The sequence below is a fragment of the Coenobita brevimanus genome, chromosome 14 (assembly GCF_032717465.1).
Source record: "Coenobita brevimanus isolate Jiangsu-jjx chromosome 14, ASM3271746v2, whole genome shotgun sequence".
NCBI classification, from domain to species: Eukaryota; Metazoa; Arthropoda; class Malacostraca; order Decapoda; family Coenobitidae; genus Coenobita; species Coenobita brevimanus.
In genome coordinates, this window is record NC_136967.1 from 10240826 (window position 1) to 10259578 (window position 18753).

Consider the following 18753-nt stretch of genomic DNA (forward strand, 5'->3'; position numbering starts at 1 on the left):
TTTCTTTCTAGTTTTTCTTCCTCCGTGTGAGGTGGTGAATGAGTGATGAGAAACATAGTATATATATTTTTTTCCATGTGTAAAATGGGGAATTAGTGGTGAGGTGTCAAGTGGATTATTAATTTTTTCTTTGCGTAAGATATGGAGTAAATTATGAAGTGCATAGTTAGGGGACTTTATCTCTTCGCTACCACAGCGCCATCCTGATGAGGTTCTGGAGAGTAGAGGGAAGTTTTTTCAAAACCTGTAACAACCAGTCGTATTTTACTTTCTACTTGTTGTAGGGGATAGAACTATTTCACTGTAGAGTAGATGACCAGCCTTCAGGCATCTCTTGGGGATGGAGCCATGCAAGGCCGTCACTCGTGCTGGGACATTCTACAAAGGATCAAAACAGAGGGCCGTTTCCGTTTTTTTTTATATATAATTAAATCAGGGAATTAATTTAGTTATCAGTGGTATTTGAAACAGCGAAACTAATAAATTTTGCAATACCAAACTTTCAGCAATAGAAGAAACATAGGCTTAACTATTGATATCACTAGTGTTTGAAATATAAAGATACTAATACATTTCTCGAAATGAAACTTCTAACCCTAGACGACATAATTATAACGTTGCACTGAATGATGAAATGGTGTTTACAGGCTATGAAATTACTCCGTCCTTTTATGCTGTCGAGGTGATGGTAGTGCACAAGTATTAAATCGTTGTGTGTTTCCTTGTACTCATTTTATCTCATTCAAGACGATGAGGAACTTTTAATTTTATTCTTAGTACAGAATTTCCAGATGGGTTTTGCTTAGGGGAGAACTCGTGTATAAAATGGTTAACCGCAGTTATTTTTCAAAAGCTGAATAAATTTAAATGAAGGTTGCATGAATAACCCCCAAAATGGCATATGAGTGAATGAGCTAAAGTTTTTTTTTTTTTTTTTTTTTTTATATATATATAACTTCAACGCTGCGAAGCAAATATTGCAAACAAGAGTTATACCAGATATTATCATTTCTGATTTAGAGGAGAGGCAATTAAATCTAAATTTGGGGAATGTGGACGTGCTTCTGGCGACTGGAGGACAGAGATTCACAAAAGGACATTCCGATATTTCACTCGTCTTCAGGTTTTGCATGAAAAACAAGGGTCATGGGAAGATTATTCACTTCTGTTATCCATACAAAATTACAGAATCAGTTACGTCAAGGGATTCGTCGTATGTTTGTAAATCAGTTTCCTGGGGTGTGGGGGTGGTGGTGCAATCACCAAGCATCCATCTGGACTCGGCTTCTGTGACGTTTAGGGCTTGGCCTTCGCTGGCAGTTCTGTGGAAGGTAATGAGAGGAGATAATATCAGTTAGGCTATTGTACTAAAAGAAGAATGTTGCACCTTATGTTACGTACTACGGACATTAATTTCGATCCACTACGTAATAATAAATAACGAAACAGTGAACAATAACTAATCATTAATGAAACCCAGTGATACGATCTTCGAAGCCCGCCAAAATTTTCAGAATATCGTATAAGGGTTTCGTAAGACTAAAACATGGAACGATATTACTGTCAGCAGTTGTTCATGACACCCTATTGAAGCTGTCGAGCCGAGAAGGAATGCGGCATCATTTCATCTGAACTTTAATAGTAACTCTTTTAACCCCTACAAAGTATGTTTTTAGTGATATCCCCTTAAAAAAAATAAAATCCTGGTTGCAAGAGTGAATAATCTCATGTTTGTTTTATATATATATGAATATAAATATAAATAAGTAAACACACACAGACACACACACACACACACACAAATATATATATATATATATATATATATATATATATATATATATATATATATATATATATATATACACACACACGAGCCCTTGTCTTCATGATATTTGGGATAATGTATAATATTTCTGAGGTCATTGAACAGCATTGAGGTTAGATGGCTGGTAGTTATTGTTTTAGCGCCTGGTTTCGTTTTGAATAATTTGTAAAAATAAAAATACTTCCATGTGACATACAGTACACTTACAACCGTGTTTACAGTACGTCCGCGCGTCTGAATATTAACGTTGACACAATATCTCCCGATGATTATGCTGTTGAATATTTATTTATGATAAATATGAATAGATTATTCTCGTGTGTGTGTGTGTGTGTGTGTGTGTGTGTGTGTGTGTGTGTGTGTGTTTCACCGCCAGACCGTCTCCCTTTCATGTTTTATATACCGAACTCACCTGGTACAGCGAGTTGACTTATTATGGTTTTTCACATAAACTACTCCTCTCCAAACCACTGCACACCACACCACACCTTCACACACCGCACAACACTATATACTCCCTCACACCAAGCCACTCCACACCACACTACACTATCATACCACATCTTTCACACCAAACTACATCACAGTACAAGCCCTTACATACTGCATCATATTACCTTACAGCACACCCTCACCATTGCACTACATCACACATCCTTCCCGTACCACAGCCTCACACTACATCACATCCTCTTCCGTCACCATATCCATCACCAAACCATACTACATCCATCACACCACACCGTTTCACGCCACGTAACACAACACCACATCACAGCCCACTCCTGTAGTAGCCTTCAGTAGTTTTTATTATTTCAGTAGCCCCTGTACTTCAGTATTTCATTATCCTTAAATATCTCAGTAGCTTCAGTAAATAAATAGACCAGTACTGCAGGTAGTTTCAGTATCTCAGTAGCCTTCAGTATTCAATAAAAGAGTAGTCTTCAGTAAGTAAATAGTATTTTCCAAGGTTGGATGGTGTAGTGGTTAGCATATCTATCTCGCAAATGGAAGAACCAAAGTTCAGTGTTCAGTCCGGTCAGGCTGGTGGATTCATTTTGTTTCTCCCCATTCCCTGTTCATCCATCACAGCATTTGAAGACTACTGGATGAAAACAGATTACCGCGGTTCGTGTTATTAAGGAAGATTGTGACGTGGAAAAATTAATTGTTTGGCTTCATCCTCGGGCAGTCGACAGGTATTAGCCATAAGCCTTCAACTCTTTAGTCTTCATTATTTCAGCAGCCTTAAGTATGTCACTGGTGTTGTTTGTCAAGGCCGGAAAAAGAAAATTGTGTTAATTGTAAACTCCACGGTTGTACTACAGAGATTTGTACTTATTATTATATATTCATTTATCTAATTATTTACTTATTCTGTATTGTACCTGCGTGTAAAATTGTTGAGTTGAATATTCAGTTCATATGTTCCTTTGATCGCGATGTGTGTGTGTGTGTTTTTTTTTTGGGGGGGGAGGGGAGGGTTGGATATGTGCCGTGCGTGAGTGCTTGTGTACGTGCATGTGTGCATCAGTGTGCACTAGGAACCAAAAGTCACATACTTTCTAACAACACCACTTGACTGCCGGCCACTTGCCAACTTCTTACGTGTGTGTGTGTGTGTTTGTGTGTGTGTGTGTGTGTGTGTGTGTGTACAGAACACCTGTGACCAGACCGCCTTTTTAGCCCCACCACAAGTCATTAATAAATCGTACACATCACACCTCTTTACCATTCAGACTCCCTCACCTTTTAGCACTCTATACACTTTTGCACAGTTCCCGGCCCCAAACATACCCATACCTACCCACACATACACATTCACATCACAGCATCTCGCACGCTTCTGCAGTCCCACACCCACACACCGCTACCGATATCTGCACTCCTAACCCCGCCGTATAGGCAGCCCCACACCCCTCATACACCCATACCTCACACACCCATACCTCACACACCCTTGCTCACACACCCTCGACATACTTCATACCTTCTTGTACGTAGCACCACACCTCTTCCCTCAAACACTTCCCCACACCTTACGCCTCACACCCCACACCACCCATACATTACACATTTCTAAACAATCTTACCCTGACACACCCACACACGCAGTCACCTCATTTTATCTCCCTACACCTCACACCCTCCGTGACCACACTTTAAGCCCTCTTTTACACCACCCCTCACCATTGCAAATCTAATAAAACTTCACCCGTCCATATCTCCCACACCTTGCACCCCCTCTCTTAACACTTCCCCCAGACCTCCCACCCTTCCACACCCTCACCCCTTCGTATCTCCCCATACCTCACACCCTCCCACACCCACTTTACAGCGCTTCTACGGAACCCCACATCTCGCACACACACCTTTTCGTCTTCTTACCTCCCAACACCTCACATCCTTTCTCATTACACATTAAATCCGTCACACGTCACATCCTGTCCGATTGCACCTCATACCACTCCCACGCAATTCCATCCCCACACACAGAGCCTCACATCTTCATACCTCTCCACATCTCATATCATTCACAGCCTTAGAACTCCCACATCCTGACCCCCCCCCCTTTTTTTTTTTTTGGCACATCTAACCCCACTTCCACACAGCCCTGCACTTCTCTCACACCTCCCACCTCTCCCAATCCTCACCTCCCCCCCATCACCACACCTTACCCCCCTTGCCACACTTCACACAGTTTCCACATAACCCTACACCTTCCTCAACACTCCACATCCCCTCCCTGTCCTCGAGAACGTAAATAACCTCAGTTGCCTATTCACACGTGATGGACCATTGACTGGGCCTTCTGTCAGTGGCAAGGACTGAAGGGTAAACGAATGGCCACACCTGATCCCTCAAAACACCCTACTTTAATTCATATTCGCCTACACTGCGTCATTTCTAGTTCGTGGTTTTCAGGATGATGGATGTACTGTAGCCTTTCATCATGAGTTTTGCCACCTGTGTCCTGTCGCCTTTTCGTTCTCATCATACTTTTGCTCCACATACGCACTACAGCTCGTGTTTCATGCTACAAGTCTTGCTTTAAACTGTCACTATAAATCATTTCACAGACTATTTATAGTTCATACTAGCCCACTAGTTTATACTTAGCCTACTAGTTCAAACATAACCTACGAGTACTAGCTAATTCATAGCCTACTAATTCATATCTATCCTAATAAGGTCCATTACAGTGTTAGCCGTACTTCACTTCTTGTACACTATAATTATTGTTCAGTTCATACACAGTACAAAACATACTTAGGTCTACTCGCACTAGTTTATGTTTCAGTTCATGCAAACCACATGTCACATTTTAGTTACTGCACACTATTTTTTTACCTGTTGGTTTATGCATACTATATTTTACTTGTCGGATTATGCCTACTATTAAATTTTACCTCAGTTAATGCATACCGGTATCTCAGTTTATACTTCACTGCTCGCACACTGTCGTTCATACTCGTTTCTTGCACATTGCACATTATGCTTCAATCACGCACATTATCCTTTATGCTTCAATTCAGTTCTCTTCTTGCATTATGATTTATATTTTCCTTCATACACACTAGACCTTATTCTTTAATTCTTGCAAAATGTAGTTTACTTCGCTTCACACACACTCTGGTTTGTACTACAGTTTATGCACACAGCAGATTGCACTCCATTTCATCTACACCACAGCTTATACTCGGGTTCATGCACAGTACAGTTCAAGCATACTACGGGACATATTCAATGCAATTCGCATACACTACAATATAATAAGCCAACACTGAAGACTGTACGGATACCCGGCATAATGGAACTCAGTCCCATAAAGAAAAAAACATCAACGGAAAAAAAAAAAAAAATAAGGATCGTATTTTCTACTGTGATGTATGGTGCTTCATGAATATCCATGCACGCATTTTCCGGGAGTTTCAATATCATGGAATTGTTGTCTGACTGAGGCTCTTTCATCTTGACTTATTTTACCGTCCACCTTAACTTTTCGTCCATAATTTTTACGTGTAGATTATATACTACGGCTGTACATCCTTTCCATAGAACTTCTTCTTTGGCCCTTATCATATATCAGTATCCATCCATCCATCCATCATCCAATCCTACATTGCCTCAAGAGGAGCGTAGGAGCCCGGGGCTAGGCAGTTGGTCTCGACATTTAAGATGAGAGTGACCAGCCTCACTCATTCCTAAGTGGCATTACATGGGCAATCAACCCCAACCATCCCTTGGATATAAACCTTCACCGGTTCAATCCGACTGGAGCGCAATAATTACCCGCTAAACCACCAGGTGCCAAAATTTGGTTATATGGTTACCACTAAGCGTAGTAAATGGTTTCCTGGTGTACAGGAAACCATTTGGCTTGTCACTCAGTGTAGTCACCCACAGGCAGAAAGAATGAAGGATAGAGAGACAGAAGAGGATGGAAGGAAAGAAGGATGGAAGAAAGGAAAGGGCAGACACCAGAGAGCAGCAGTACATCGAGTGAGTGAATGGTGAGCGCCCCCACCTACCACTAATATATCAGTATTGATCTATAAATACAACTCAACATTCAAGACAGAGACGAAAATTTTAGGCCATGTCATAGTACCAAAAAACAGCGCGTTCTACTGTTTTGCTACAGCTGAATGTTTAAGATGGAGATGGCAACTGAGAGCATGTTAAAATGTACAGGGTTTGATGATTTTCAGAGGAACTTCGCGATGATCCGTATTCTCGTCTCTTAACTCCTTGAATCAGATTACGATTGTCATAGTTTGTTCTTGTTACTTTCACATTATTTTAGTCACTCGGGAAAAGCCTTTCACATTGAAGAGGTTAAGGAAGGCTACATGTAAGTTCCCCAGTTCGAAAAATCCCTCCTGATCTCTTTTAAAGCCTCTAGATTCTAGAAGTAGCAGATATTAGTTGAGAAACACGTCTTATTAGCGAAGGGGATAAGGTAGCTCTATAGTATCTTTTCCTTCAGGCTCTATAGTATCTTCTCCTTGAGGCTCTATGGTATCTTTTCCCTGACGCTTTGTAGCATTCTTTCCTTGAGGCTTTATATTATATTTTACTAGAGACTCTGCATTATCTTTTCCCAGAGGTTCTATAGTATCTTTTCCCTGAGGCTCTATAATATCTTTTTCTTGAGGTTCTATAATATTTGTTCCTTGAGGCTCTGTAGTATCTTTTCCCTAAGGTTCTATGTAGTATCATCCTCGAGAGGCTTAGTATAATTTTCTAATGCCCTATAGAATCTTTTATTTGAGGCTCTGTAGTATCTTTGCCTAGACGTTCCGTAGTATTTGTTCTTTGAGGCTCCGTGGTATCTTTTCCATACGGCTCTTTCATCTCTTTCCCATGAGGCTACAGAATCTCTTTTCCTCGAGGCTCCATTGCATCTTTTCCTTACCAGCTTACTTTAACGCTTAGCATGTCAATATTATCATGCATATTATTTAAGCAATCTTCGTCGACAGTGAAAAAGATAGGAGTAAAATACAAGGGAATATTAACGTCTATTAAAGCAAAAAATCGCAGACAATGATGTGAGAGACAGCGTCCTAAACTAGCGATAATATTGTCTTTAGTGGTTAGTTTACGTGTGTGTGTGTGTGTGTGTGTGTGTGTGTGTGTGTGTGTGTGTGTGTGTGTGTGTTACTTTGTTTTTGCTTGTATGTGTGCGTTTTTGTGCACTGATGTGTTTGTTTTGTGTGTTTGGGTGAATGGGTTGTGTGTGTGTGTGTGTGTGTGTGTGTGTGTGTTAATGAGTGCATATACGAGGGTTAAGTGGACACAGATGCAGCCCCGTCAATAGCCTCGACTGAGAACCTATAGCGCGATAGGAATTAACTCTAGGCGACAGTTTAATAGCGTCTCTTTTGATCGCGGGGGCACCGGACTGACGGCATATGCGGTATTTCAATAGTCAATGCGAGTACGGAAAACTTCAGGTGTGCGTGTATGTGGGGTGTTCTCTCTCTCTCTCTCTCTCTCTCTCTCTCTCTCGTTATGCAGAATGTGTGTGTGTGTGTGTGTGTGTGTGTGTGTGTGTGTGTGTGTGTGTGTGTGTTTACACGTATGTGTATGAGTGCGTGCTTGTAAATTTGGCACAGGTGCAGTTCCGTCAATAGCTGTCACTAATAACCTATACCCTGACTGGTACTGACCCTCTCACGGTCGAAGTAACTCTTTAGTATTCAATTCCAGCCAACGCCAGATGATTTTATTAAGTAGAGAGTTAGTCGTTGGAGGCTGAGAGTGTCAACAGTTACCAGAAGCTTTTGGACGACACATTGTTTGCATACCTTTTGGGAGTCAGGACACAAAACTGACGGCAGATGTTTCAAAAGCCGAAGGTGGTTATGCAGAAATGTGTGTGTGAGAGAGAGAGAGAGAGAGAGAGAGGGGTGGGATAGTGTTGGAGGTACACAGGTGCAGCGCCGTCAGTAGCCTCCAGTGACATAACTTGTAAAGCAGTTAACCTTAACCCTTCCGTCAGACGACGTATTTTGTAGGATATTCACGCTATCTGCAGACGATTAATTTGCACTTTAGGATAGCCTTTTCGAACTAGACGAGTTAGTTATAGTCTTCATTAACTCCTTCAGTACTTGAGGGTTCTCGTAATTTTAATTATATTTTCTGAACGTAGCGGTAGTAATAACTACTACTACTACTACTACTACTACTACTACTACCGCTACTACTACTACTACTACTACTACTAATAATAATAATATAAAATTACGTTACCATATTGAAGAAGTTAACTTTAGGTGATACCTGGTAGGTTGTATGCCTAAAGTTTGTTCATCCACTTCGAGAAAGTATGCCTTTGGCAGAATGGTATTGTCTGAACGAAGCAAGACTAGAATATACTCGTAAAAAACACCTTCAAGTGAAGTGGTTAACTGAAATTTTATAATAGGAATCTCACTTGTACTATACCTAGGTTTGATTAAAACCTCTTTAACTCTTGTCATGCACGATAAACTCTAGTATTCTGTTCCAGCTAATGCCAGACGATTTTATTCGGCCGAAAGTGAGCCACAGCAGACAGAGATAGGTAGTACTATAATTATCAACACTTCTTCTTGTGGGTATAAAAAGTGCTGATAATTGTAGTATTACCTCTCTCTGAATGGTGTGTCTTTCACTGTCAAAGTAACACGGGTAGGCTATCCCAACTGGTGACAAAAAACGTTTATGTTCAGCTGAGTTTCGTTTTGAAGCGTTAGGTAGCTGAATAAGCGAAGGCAGAAGTATAAAAAAGGCAGTCTTACACACAGCTTAAGCTCAGTAACATTTGGCTGTGAAGTAGCTGTTAGCTACATGGGTGAAGATAAACCATGTGAAGAATTTGATAGCTGCATGGATGAAGATAAAACCATGTGAAGGATTTGATAGCTGCATGGATGAAGATAAAACCATGTGAAGGATTTGATAGCTGCATGGATGAAGATAAAACCGTGTGAAGAATTTGATAGCTGCATGGGTGAAGATAAAACCGTCAGAAGAATTTGATAGCTGCATGAGTGAAGATAAAACCATAAACAGATAGTCTTATACACAACTTATGCTCAAGAAAGTTTATTAATACAATCTCTAAACAAACAACATGCATAAAGTACGGTAGGTAAACATTTTTTTATTAGTAGACAGTTACTGGAAAATTTGAATGCAGTGAGGTCACAGCTCTGCTGTGTGTGTGTGTGTGTGTGTGTGTGTGTGTGTGTGTGTGAGAGAGAGAGAGAGAGAGAGAGAGAGAGAGAGAGAGAGAGAGAGAGAGAGAGAGAGAGAGAGAGAGTGTTTTTGATCAGTGGACAGTAACTGGAAAATCAGATGCATTAAGGTCACAGTTCTATTTGTGTGTGTGTGTGTGTGTGTGTGTGTGTGTGTGTGGAGAGAGAGAGAGAGAGAGAGAGAGAGAGAGAGATTTTATCAGTGGACAGTAACTGGAAAACTGGATGCAAAGAGGTCACAGTTCTATTGTGTATTCGGAGAGAGAGAGAGAGAGAGAGAGAGAGAGAGAGAGAGAGAGAGAGAGAGAATAAATGGATCTATGAATGACTGAATGAATGCCATACCTCTACACTTCTTGTCTGACACAAATCGCAGATCATCGAACGCCCATCCACCCACGTTCACCCGTCCCACCACCACCAGCTGTATGCAAACCGGTAAATGGGTCGGAAATATAGAAGGACATCAGTAGTAGCTTGTAATATAGGGTATATTAGTGTTATAACTAATTTATATATAGTTCCATCAGTATATGTGTCTGTAAAATATCGATGTACCAGTAAATACCGTCCAACAGTAAGTATCGGACATCGGTATTACAATATGCCGGGAAGGTAGGAGGCTACGTCAGTAATTGATTATGTAAGTACTGTACATCAGTAATTGTGTAGGTTGTTGACTACTTCAGCAATATGTATGCCATCATTGTCATCAGCGCCATGATCCTATCCTTACTTCCACAGGGCTCCGAGATTAGGCTATTCAGTCCAGACATTTAAAAGGCCAGAATTGAAAGTTTTTTGCTTAAGAACGGAATTTTGTGAGCAATGAACCCCAACCTTCCCATCAACTTACATCCTTTTGGACCACATCCGGTTGGAGCGCCATATCCCATGAGATCTACAAAAATTATGGTATTTTATCAGGACCAACAAGTGAAGAGTGGAATTGGTCCTCACACCATTAATGCCATAATGCCAGGCAGTGAAATCACAGTACTGACATAATTATTGTGTAAAAGTCAGTGACTGAGTCGCGATTATTTGAAAAAGGCAACACCTCGCCTTCCGTTGGATTTATCATTGTGGGAGTTCTCATGCATGTCAGACGGTAATCATGCAACACAGAAAACGTAGAAAGTCAGTATTTTTAGGGACAACTTGGTGGACTGATCCCACAGACCCTGTCATGGTGATTTCTTCCCTGGGATTTTGTTCCTGCTAATGCCTGACGATTTTATATTGATAAGAGCCAGTCATAGGAATCTGAGTGTTAATAGTATCATCATTATCTATTACATGATCAGGACGACTCAAATTATTATCCCACCTAACACCAGACAATTATATTTGGCTGAAAGGGAGCTTGAGTTAATTATCAAGGTCAGTATACGGTGATTGATTAGGATTATAGAGTGTGGGGTCATCATATGGCGACAGTCTGCTTTCCATTTTGAGAAAAATTATTTGAAAATTTCCTTATATTCTTTTAAACCATTGAATTTCTATGGTTTCCTGTAGTTTAGGGGGAAAAGTAATTTGATGCTGGCAAAAACAAAGAAATATATGTATTATTAACTGGACTGTGAGGTTGAAAGGATTTGCATTTTAGACATCAAAGTACTGTAGTCCATTGGTATTCTGTCACACACTAATGAATGACTACCTTGTTTTTGTGACCAGTTATATATATATATATATATATATATATATATATATATATATATATATATATATATATATATATATATATATTGCATACCGCCTATCGGCTCATAGATCCTTACCCGGGGGTTCCCTACTTTATTAGGATTTGAAAATTCCCAGTTCTGTCCAAAATTGTGGGCACTGGGCTCCAATGGGATATATATATATATATATATATATATATATATATATATATATATAAATATATATATATATATATATATATATATAATTAGTTTTTAAGACTAACACTTTGTTTAAACAGTATAATTTCCTTATTATCCAACTGGGCTTGCAGAACGTGATATATATTTTTGCAAACTTCAAGTGCATATATCTCTGGGATAAACCTATATTCCAAGACATCCACCCTCAACTTTTCCTCTTCCAACCATGCAACAAACTCTGCTCAGCGCCATTGCTCTCTGCTTTTACCTCGTCGCTGTGGTTGATGTTTGAGTTGTTCTTGTTGTTGTCTAACCCTCTGTCTGTCGAGCCGAGCAGACTCGCCGATCACAGGTATGTCAGTGGTTCTGCGGGGCCGTCTTACAGGTACAGTGCAGTACATAAACCATGCAGGGATCCAGCGTCCCCATGTGGCAGACTGCTCCGCTCCTGGGTCGGACCAAGGTCCTTCCCACAGCAAGGTGCAGAGAAATATGAGCCGGTTTGGCTCCCTGGTGAATGCCGCAGCTGCTGCATCCAGGGTGCACAGCGCCACCGAGTGTAGGCTACTTGTCAGCGCCTGATGTTTGGGTATTTATTTCAGGCACACACTAAAAAGATTTTTTCAAATGAGAAAATTCCTGGTAGTCAGAAGCTTAAAAATCTGTCCAGAGTTTCCCTTTCTCTACTACTGGTGCAACCCTGAACTATATTCAGGCTAACACCAGACAGAATTGTTCTGTAGAGAGAAACCCTGACACTCGAAGGGTTAAAGAAGACTGGAGATGCTCAGAGACAACATTTACAGTTACTTCAAGCTCCATTCCTCGCTGCTCACCTTATAATCCGCAGGGAAGGAGTCTAGAGGCAGCTGAGCGTAGAGCCACGTAGGATTGTCAGCAGCGGTGCCGTCACTCTTACTCTGTTCGAAGCTCCACAACAGCTCCTCCTGCCCGTCGTCACTCCCCAGCCTGCACACATATACAGATCTCACTCAGACACAAAGCTAATACATCACAGTTCCACGTGCTTTTCCGTCACTCCCACTTTTGCTAAAGCTCCATAACACCTTCTCTTGCCTGCTTTCACCCCCCAAGTTGTACACACACACACACACACACACACACACACACACACACACACACACACACACTACTGCTGAAGCTGTTAGATACAGTTGTGGACAGTATAATTTACCCTTTTTAGCTGAACAGTTATGATACTGAAAATTGCCGGTTGAGTTCCTAAGATGGCATCACTGGGTTTCGAATGTTTACCATTGAATCAATACGTGTATTTATGTCCGCAATTGTACTTTCTTCATACCATTTTTTCATGTAAAGAAAAATGAGCCACGGGTAGAAGGCTGGGAAAAAGTTGTTGTTTCCAAGACTAGAAAGCGCTCAGAGAGCGCATACCTCCGCCAATGCCATTCCCATTAAAAAGGATCCGGATCCAGATCCGTGAATATAGGATCCGGATCCACCCCAAAACTTAATCAATTCTTTCTTGGTGCGTGGCCCACTTTCCCACAAAATTTCTTTGAAATTCATTGAGAACTTTTGGAGAGATTGTGAGGGATACTCCGGATCCAGATCCTGATCCGCTCCTAAATATATTAATTTCTTACGTGGCCCATGGCCCAGCCTTCCACAAAATTTAATCAAAATTCGTCCATAACTTTTTGATCAATCCCCGATCCGGATCCGTGGATATAGGATCCTTATCCGCCCCAAAATTTAACCCCAAAATGTAATAATTTCTTTCTTGATCCATGACACACCTTTCCACAAAATTTCATTGAAATTCATTGAGAACTTCTGGGGATATTGTGAGGGATACTCCGGATTTGGATCCGGTCCAAAATTTGTTAATTTCTTCCTTGGCCCATGGCCCACCCTTCCACAAAATTTCATGAAAATCCGCTTATAACTTTTCGAGTAATCCTGCTGACAGACAAACAAACAAACCAGCGCTGGCAAAAACATAACCTCCTTGGCGGAGGTAAAAACTGAACAAGAGAGATAGATCCATTCGGCAAAAACATAACCTCCTTGGCGGAGGTAAAAATGGAACAAGAGAGAGAGATCCATTCATTTCTAGATAGCCTACCTGGATACATAGCAGACTTACTGAGTGAGCGAAGATGCATTCAAGCCACCAATATCTGACGGTCAAGTACGGAAGAGTTGTGAGTAGCAGATGCTATTTGCCTGCATCCCATGATAAACAGAGCATTCAGAAACAAGATAAGGAAGCCAAAATTTATTCCCATCATGCATTTTACCAATGACCGTCAGAATATATATATATATATATATATATATATATATATATATATATATATATATATATATATATATATATATATATATATATATATATATATATATATAATTTTACAACTTCGCCATCTCCGATTTAGGAATACGTATCTCATACAAAAGCGTTTAGACATTGCAGAATACATGAAACTGAATTAGTCAGTTAATGGTCGCCTCATCAAGACGAATTTAAGTCAAACAACCTTTTGCTGTAACTTTACATAGCATTACTTTCACTGTGGTATTAGCTAAGAGTATTTTATCGAACTATCAAGAGTGACAGATGTTCACGAATATTAGAGCATACGGAGCATTCATGAAAGCTTAAGAAATTCAGTTGTTTTTAATCACACACATTCAGTCTTTTCTCACTGGTAATGTTAGTCAGGGTTAAATTTGAGTTTATGAAAATTGCTCAGACTACTGTGTCGTATCATTAGTAGATTAACCCCGGTCTCTCTTGCCGAACAAACCTATCAATCACTGGCAAGCAATCGCTCCTGCCGCCGTCCCGTGTAGTGAATCAGTGTTCCCTTGCGGTGGACAGTGTCTCCACTGCGAGGCGGGGGGCAGGGAAGATTTTGGAGGTTTGGTTCCTGGATGGACGCCGCATTTGCGCCTCCACTCAGTTAACAGAAACACGGCTCCACTTCACTCCGTCCGACTAAATTATTGTGTACTACAGCCTCGCATTATAGTTTTTTCTTACCACGCTACACCCGTTCATCCCCGTCATTACTGCCTGGAGACCAGTAGCTTTGTGATGGTAAAATTCCTTGCTGCCGCGCTGGCCCCTTCACTTAGTATCTGGAGACCGCTAGCTTTTATTAATGTTGATAGCGGCTCCGATTACAACATAATCATTATAAAACCAAATAATTCCCTCTTACCACGCTGTACGCCCTTTCTTCCGTTCCCTCAGTACCTGTAGATGGTGAGCTTGGCGCCGAGGTCCTTGTAGACGGGAGAAAACCAGAACGTGAAACAGAATGCCGTGTTGGAGGGCAGGGTGGGGCTAGTTATGTTGCTGGATGTGGAGGCCCTGAAGGTTTCCATGTACGCGTATCCACCTATATGCAGGGGGAGGAAGAGAATGTCAGAGAAAATTTGAGTCTGGAACAGAGAGTAACCAATGCCATACCATCCTGTACACGGAGTAGGAGACTGAGGCAAGGCAAACTTAGTCCCTAAAATATAAAATAAAGATCAAGGGAGGGAGGATAAGTCCCAATGGCTAGCCTGTATTCCACGTTGCATGTATTTCGTTAATGATATAAAAGGAGGGGGGGGTCTGGTTACAATTCGCACTCCTTCAAAATGCCAGTATTAATAGAGTATCATTTATGTATGTCAGTGATTTGGGTTGGGGCCGCTTAGGTAAACTACTTTCAGTATTGATATACAGTATAGCACAGGTAGAAGGGATTTGGTAAGGAGAAACAAATGCTGACAGTTATATGATATTTACGGGAAAGGCCAAAACGGTAACATCTAATCCTATATTACTCCTTGTGAAGTGCAGGCGACCGAGACAAGACTGTCACAGTCCACAGCATTTCAGGGTTGGTGAGCGGTCTGCATCTCTTTTGACTTTACCTGATCAGTAATCCTTCAGTCGCCTTTCGGAGATTTGAACCACACCTCCTGCCATCTTTTAGAAATCTGAATCGATGCTCACGGTACCCGATATTCACTTAGAGTTGACTTTTGAATATATGTAGCAGATGGCAGCAGTTCCTCAGTATGCTACTCACCATTGTCAGCTTCGAAAGTGTGTCCTTTTGCGTTGCCGTATGATATGATGATGATGATGGTAACAGCACTGAACGTTCCCCAAGTGCCACTTACCGTTGTCGGCTGTGGTGATGATGATACGTGTTGACTCAGATTATAGGGGTACCATTTGTACGGTTCAAAAACATTTTTTTTTTTTTTTTGGAGGAGGGAGGGGGAGGGGGTCACTCTGTACTGAACGTTTCAAGTGGCACTCACCACTGTTGCCGTCGAAGATGTGGTTCTTGAGTACGTTGTCGTAAGCAAGGTGCCTATTGGATGATGATAATGATGGTGATGATGATGACTGTAATAGTATTCAGAGTTTCCCAAGTGGCGCTCACCATTGTCGGCCTCGAAGGTGTGGTCCTTGAGTGCGTTGTTGTCAGCGAGGTGCCACTGTGCCAGACGGGAGGAGCTGTTGTCACTGCTAACCCTCCACCCACACAGGTCGCGGTCGAAGGTACAGTCGCCTGCCTCCACTTTGGCGATCTCAGGTTCCACTGGAATTGGGAAAGCGGGGGCAGTGAGGATAGTGGAACTAGGAGCAGGAACAGTGAGGCAATGAGCGATTGTAATGAGGTTTGTAGGAATAGGAATGGAATTAGAAGTGAATGTTGTGAGGTTGCGGGGCTGTGAGTTGGAGTTGTGATAACAGTATTGGGTGTACTGAGGTTAGGAGTGGGTGTAATGGGGTTAGAGAGAAGTGTGTATGGTTTTCTTAATGAGAGCTGTTCTGTCTGTCTTGCGATTTTCTTCCTTGTAGTAGCTGAGTGGTAGGGAGAAGTGGATGTCAGCGATGGTGTTAGCAGCAAGTGTCGATGGTGATGTTAGGAGCGGATGTCAGTTGTGGAGTTTGGATTTGGTGCTGTGGTAGTGTTTGGAAGTAGGTATAGTGGTGCATTTAGGGTCCTTGCCTCACAGCTCTACATTACAGTAAGAAAATGTATCCCTTCAAATATATCCATATTTGTCGGAACAGGCACTTATCTCCCGTTCCACACACTTCTCAGTGCCCATGATTATTTCATCCTTTTTTTCAAACTTTATGGCTCACCTCAAGTCCGTGAATTTCATCTGGTACTATATCCACCCCAGATACATAAAGCATTCCACATTCTCTGTATCTTCTTCACTGGCTTACTTTGTCTCATTACCTTTCTCTAGTCCACATTAACTCTCAGCTTCATCTCTCACTCTCACAAACTCCAACTCTAACTGGTTATTTTTCTTTACATAATGTGCCATCAGAGCTATGTCAGTTGTCAGCAGTAACTGAGTCATATTCCACTGCCCCTCTCCCCCTGCCGTGTCTAATGCCTTGTATCCTTGCAGTATCCTCTCTGACCACCACATGCATAAGCAGACTGAATAGCCAAAGAGATGTCACTCATCCCTGACGTAACCCCACTTCCACCAAGAGCCATTCACCCTTTCGCTTCAGTTCTTACACACGTTCCACTCGTCTCCTAATTCTTGTCACATTCAGACAGAGGATGTTTTTATATAATTCTCATAGCCTCCGGACGATTTTATTCGGGAGGCTTTTCGGAGTGATTAACCCATTCACTTACAGAGACCCTTCCTCTGCTGAATAAATTCGTATGAAGATAACAAGAATAAATATAGAATTCTGAAATTTCTGAAGCAGTGTTCAAAGAACTCCACATTCCAGATGAAGATACCCTTGTTATTGTAGACCTAATATTAAGGGACTTTTGGTATGACTCAAAATGTTTTACGTAGTATGACCTGTGACCTTGAGATCAAGGTCAAGGTTATTCATACTCCGCAGATCGTGTTCATTCATGACCTACTACATTTCCACCGAGTTTGGTCAAAGTCTGCCAAATATTTTCCGATTTACCACTTTCAGGCATATATCTCAATATCTCAAAAAGTATTTATTTGGATCTCAGTATCAATACCCAGGTGCACCAGTACATATTGACGACTACATACTGGAACATTTGCAAAGCAAACGATTCAGTATTTTTTGCTACGCATGAGGGCAAAAAGTGAAAAAAAAAAAAAATCATAGAGGGCGCTAATGCGGCGCTAATGCTAGGGGGAAAAAAAAGTTGTGCCCAAAGAAGCCTGCAACCAAGATACATCACTCTTGAAAACTTCAAGTCTCTGTGTCGAACGGGCTTGGAATGCCAGCCTTCTAGATTCCCCCCTCCCCCCCCCAAAAAAAAAAAAAAAACAATATATACAATCTCAGTAAGAATTCACAAATTGTAATAATGACGACATCCTCAGGCTGAAAGGGGTAAGTGTTGCTCTTCTACCCTGTACATCTACAAACAGTGCCGTAAAGCATTTATTCCTGCAGTATCAAATGCCGTCTCCAGATCCATAACAGTTATGTACAAGATCGCCCTCTATCAAGTCCTATACATTCCCAACATAGGGTACTGTTTCGGTGAACAGGTAGATTACTGGGCACACTCTCATGGTGAGTTAACCACAATATTTAATGACTGTTACTGAGGTAAATAGCGAAGTTTGTAATGAAAATGAGTTGGTATATTACACTTCACAGGTGAGTAAACTAATATTCTAAGTACCTATGCAGGGGTAGCTAAATAGCGCTGTCGTAGGTAAACTAAATAAATTAAACGGTCTAGGTGCACATTTCTCTGCTTCTGCTGTCAATGAATGAATAAGAAATGTCTCAAAATGTATTGACCTAAATGTACTATACTTACATTTGCAGCTGAGTGGGAAGAGGGCAATATCATCGACAGCCATCATGCCCATAACGTGAGGCCCCTGCACGCCCTCTATGGCCACTCGCACGGGGGACGAGCTGGCAGGTATCGTCACCTGAGAGGGAACGTCACATATTTGTACTTGAGGAACAAAATTTATGTAATCTGGCTATGTATGTTGGAGATGACTACTGTAAAATTAAATGCACACGATAGGAAATTACAGGTTAAAGTAGGGTGAGCTGAGTATAAGACTTCAGTCACTGTTGTGGCAAAACTGTATGTATGCTTTGTGGCAGAGGAGCGAACTATTGACATCATGGTCCAAAAATCTAATCTCGTTTGATGCAGAAAATTATTTGAAAATAAACACATTTTCAGTTCCTTTTTCATAAGCTCCTCAGGTATTACTAATATCCTTGCTATACTACTATATCAGTCTTTAATATAATATACAGTAGTTTGCATGTCACAATATTGACAAAAGGTGT

At 41.2% G+C, this 18753-nt stretch overlaps 1 protein-coding gene across 1 annotated transcript in view; it reads right to left on the reverse strand.

Moving 5' to 3' along the window:
* Positions 1 to 1296: 1296 nt before the first annotated feature.
* LOC145418235 (MAM and LDL-receptor class A domain-containing protein 2-like) overlaps positions 1297 to 18753 on the reverse strand; it is a 45914-nt gene continuing 28457 nt past the window's right edge. Inside the window, exons 14-20 of the mRNA XM_080286697.1 lie at positions 18260 to 18377; positions 15893 to 16051; positions 14701 to 14845; positions 12290 to 12422; positions 11768 to 12031; positions 9925 to 10003; positions 1297 to 1322 (exon numbers count right to left, since the gene is read on the reverse strand). Of these exons, the coding sequence (XP_080142823.1) occupies positions 1297 to 1322; positions 9925 to 10003; positions 11768 to 12031; positions 12290 to 12422; positions 14701 to 14845; positions 15893 to 16051; positions 18260 to 18377 (924 nt within the window). The remainder of the gene's footprint in view (positions 1323 to 9924; positions 10004 to 11767; positions 12032 to 12289; positions 12423 to 14700; positions 14846 to 15892; positions 16052 to 18259; positions 18378 to 18753) is intronic.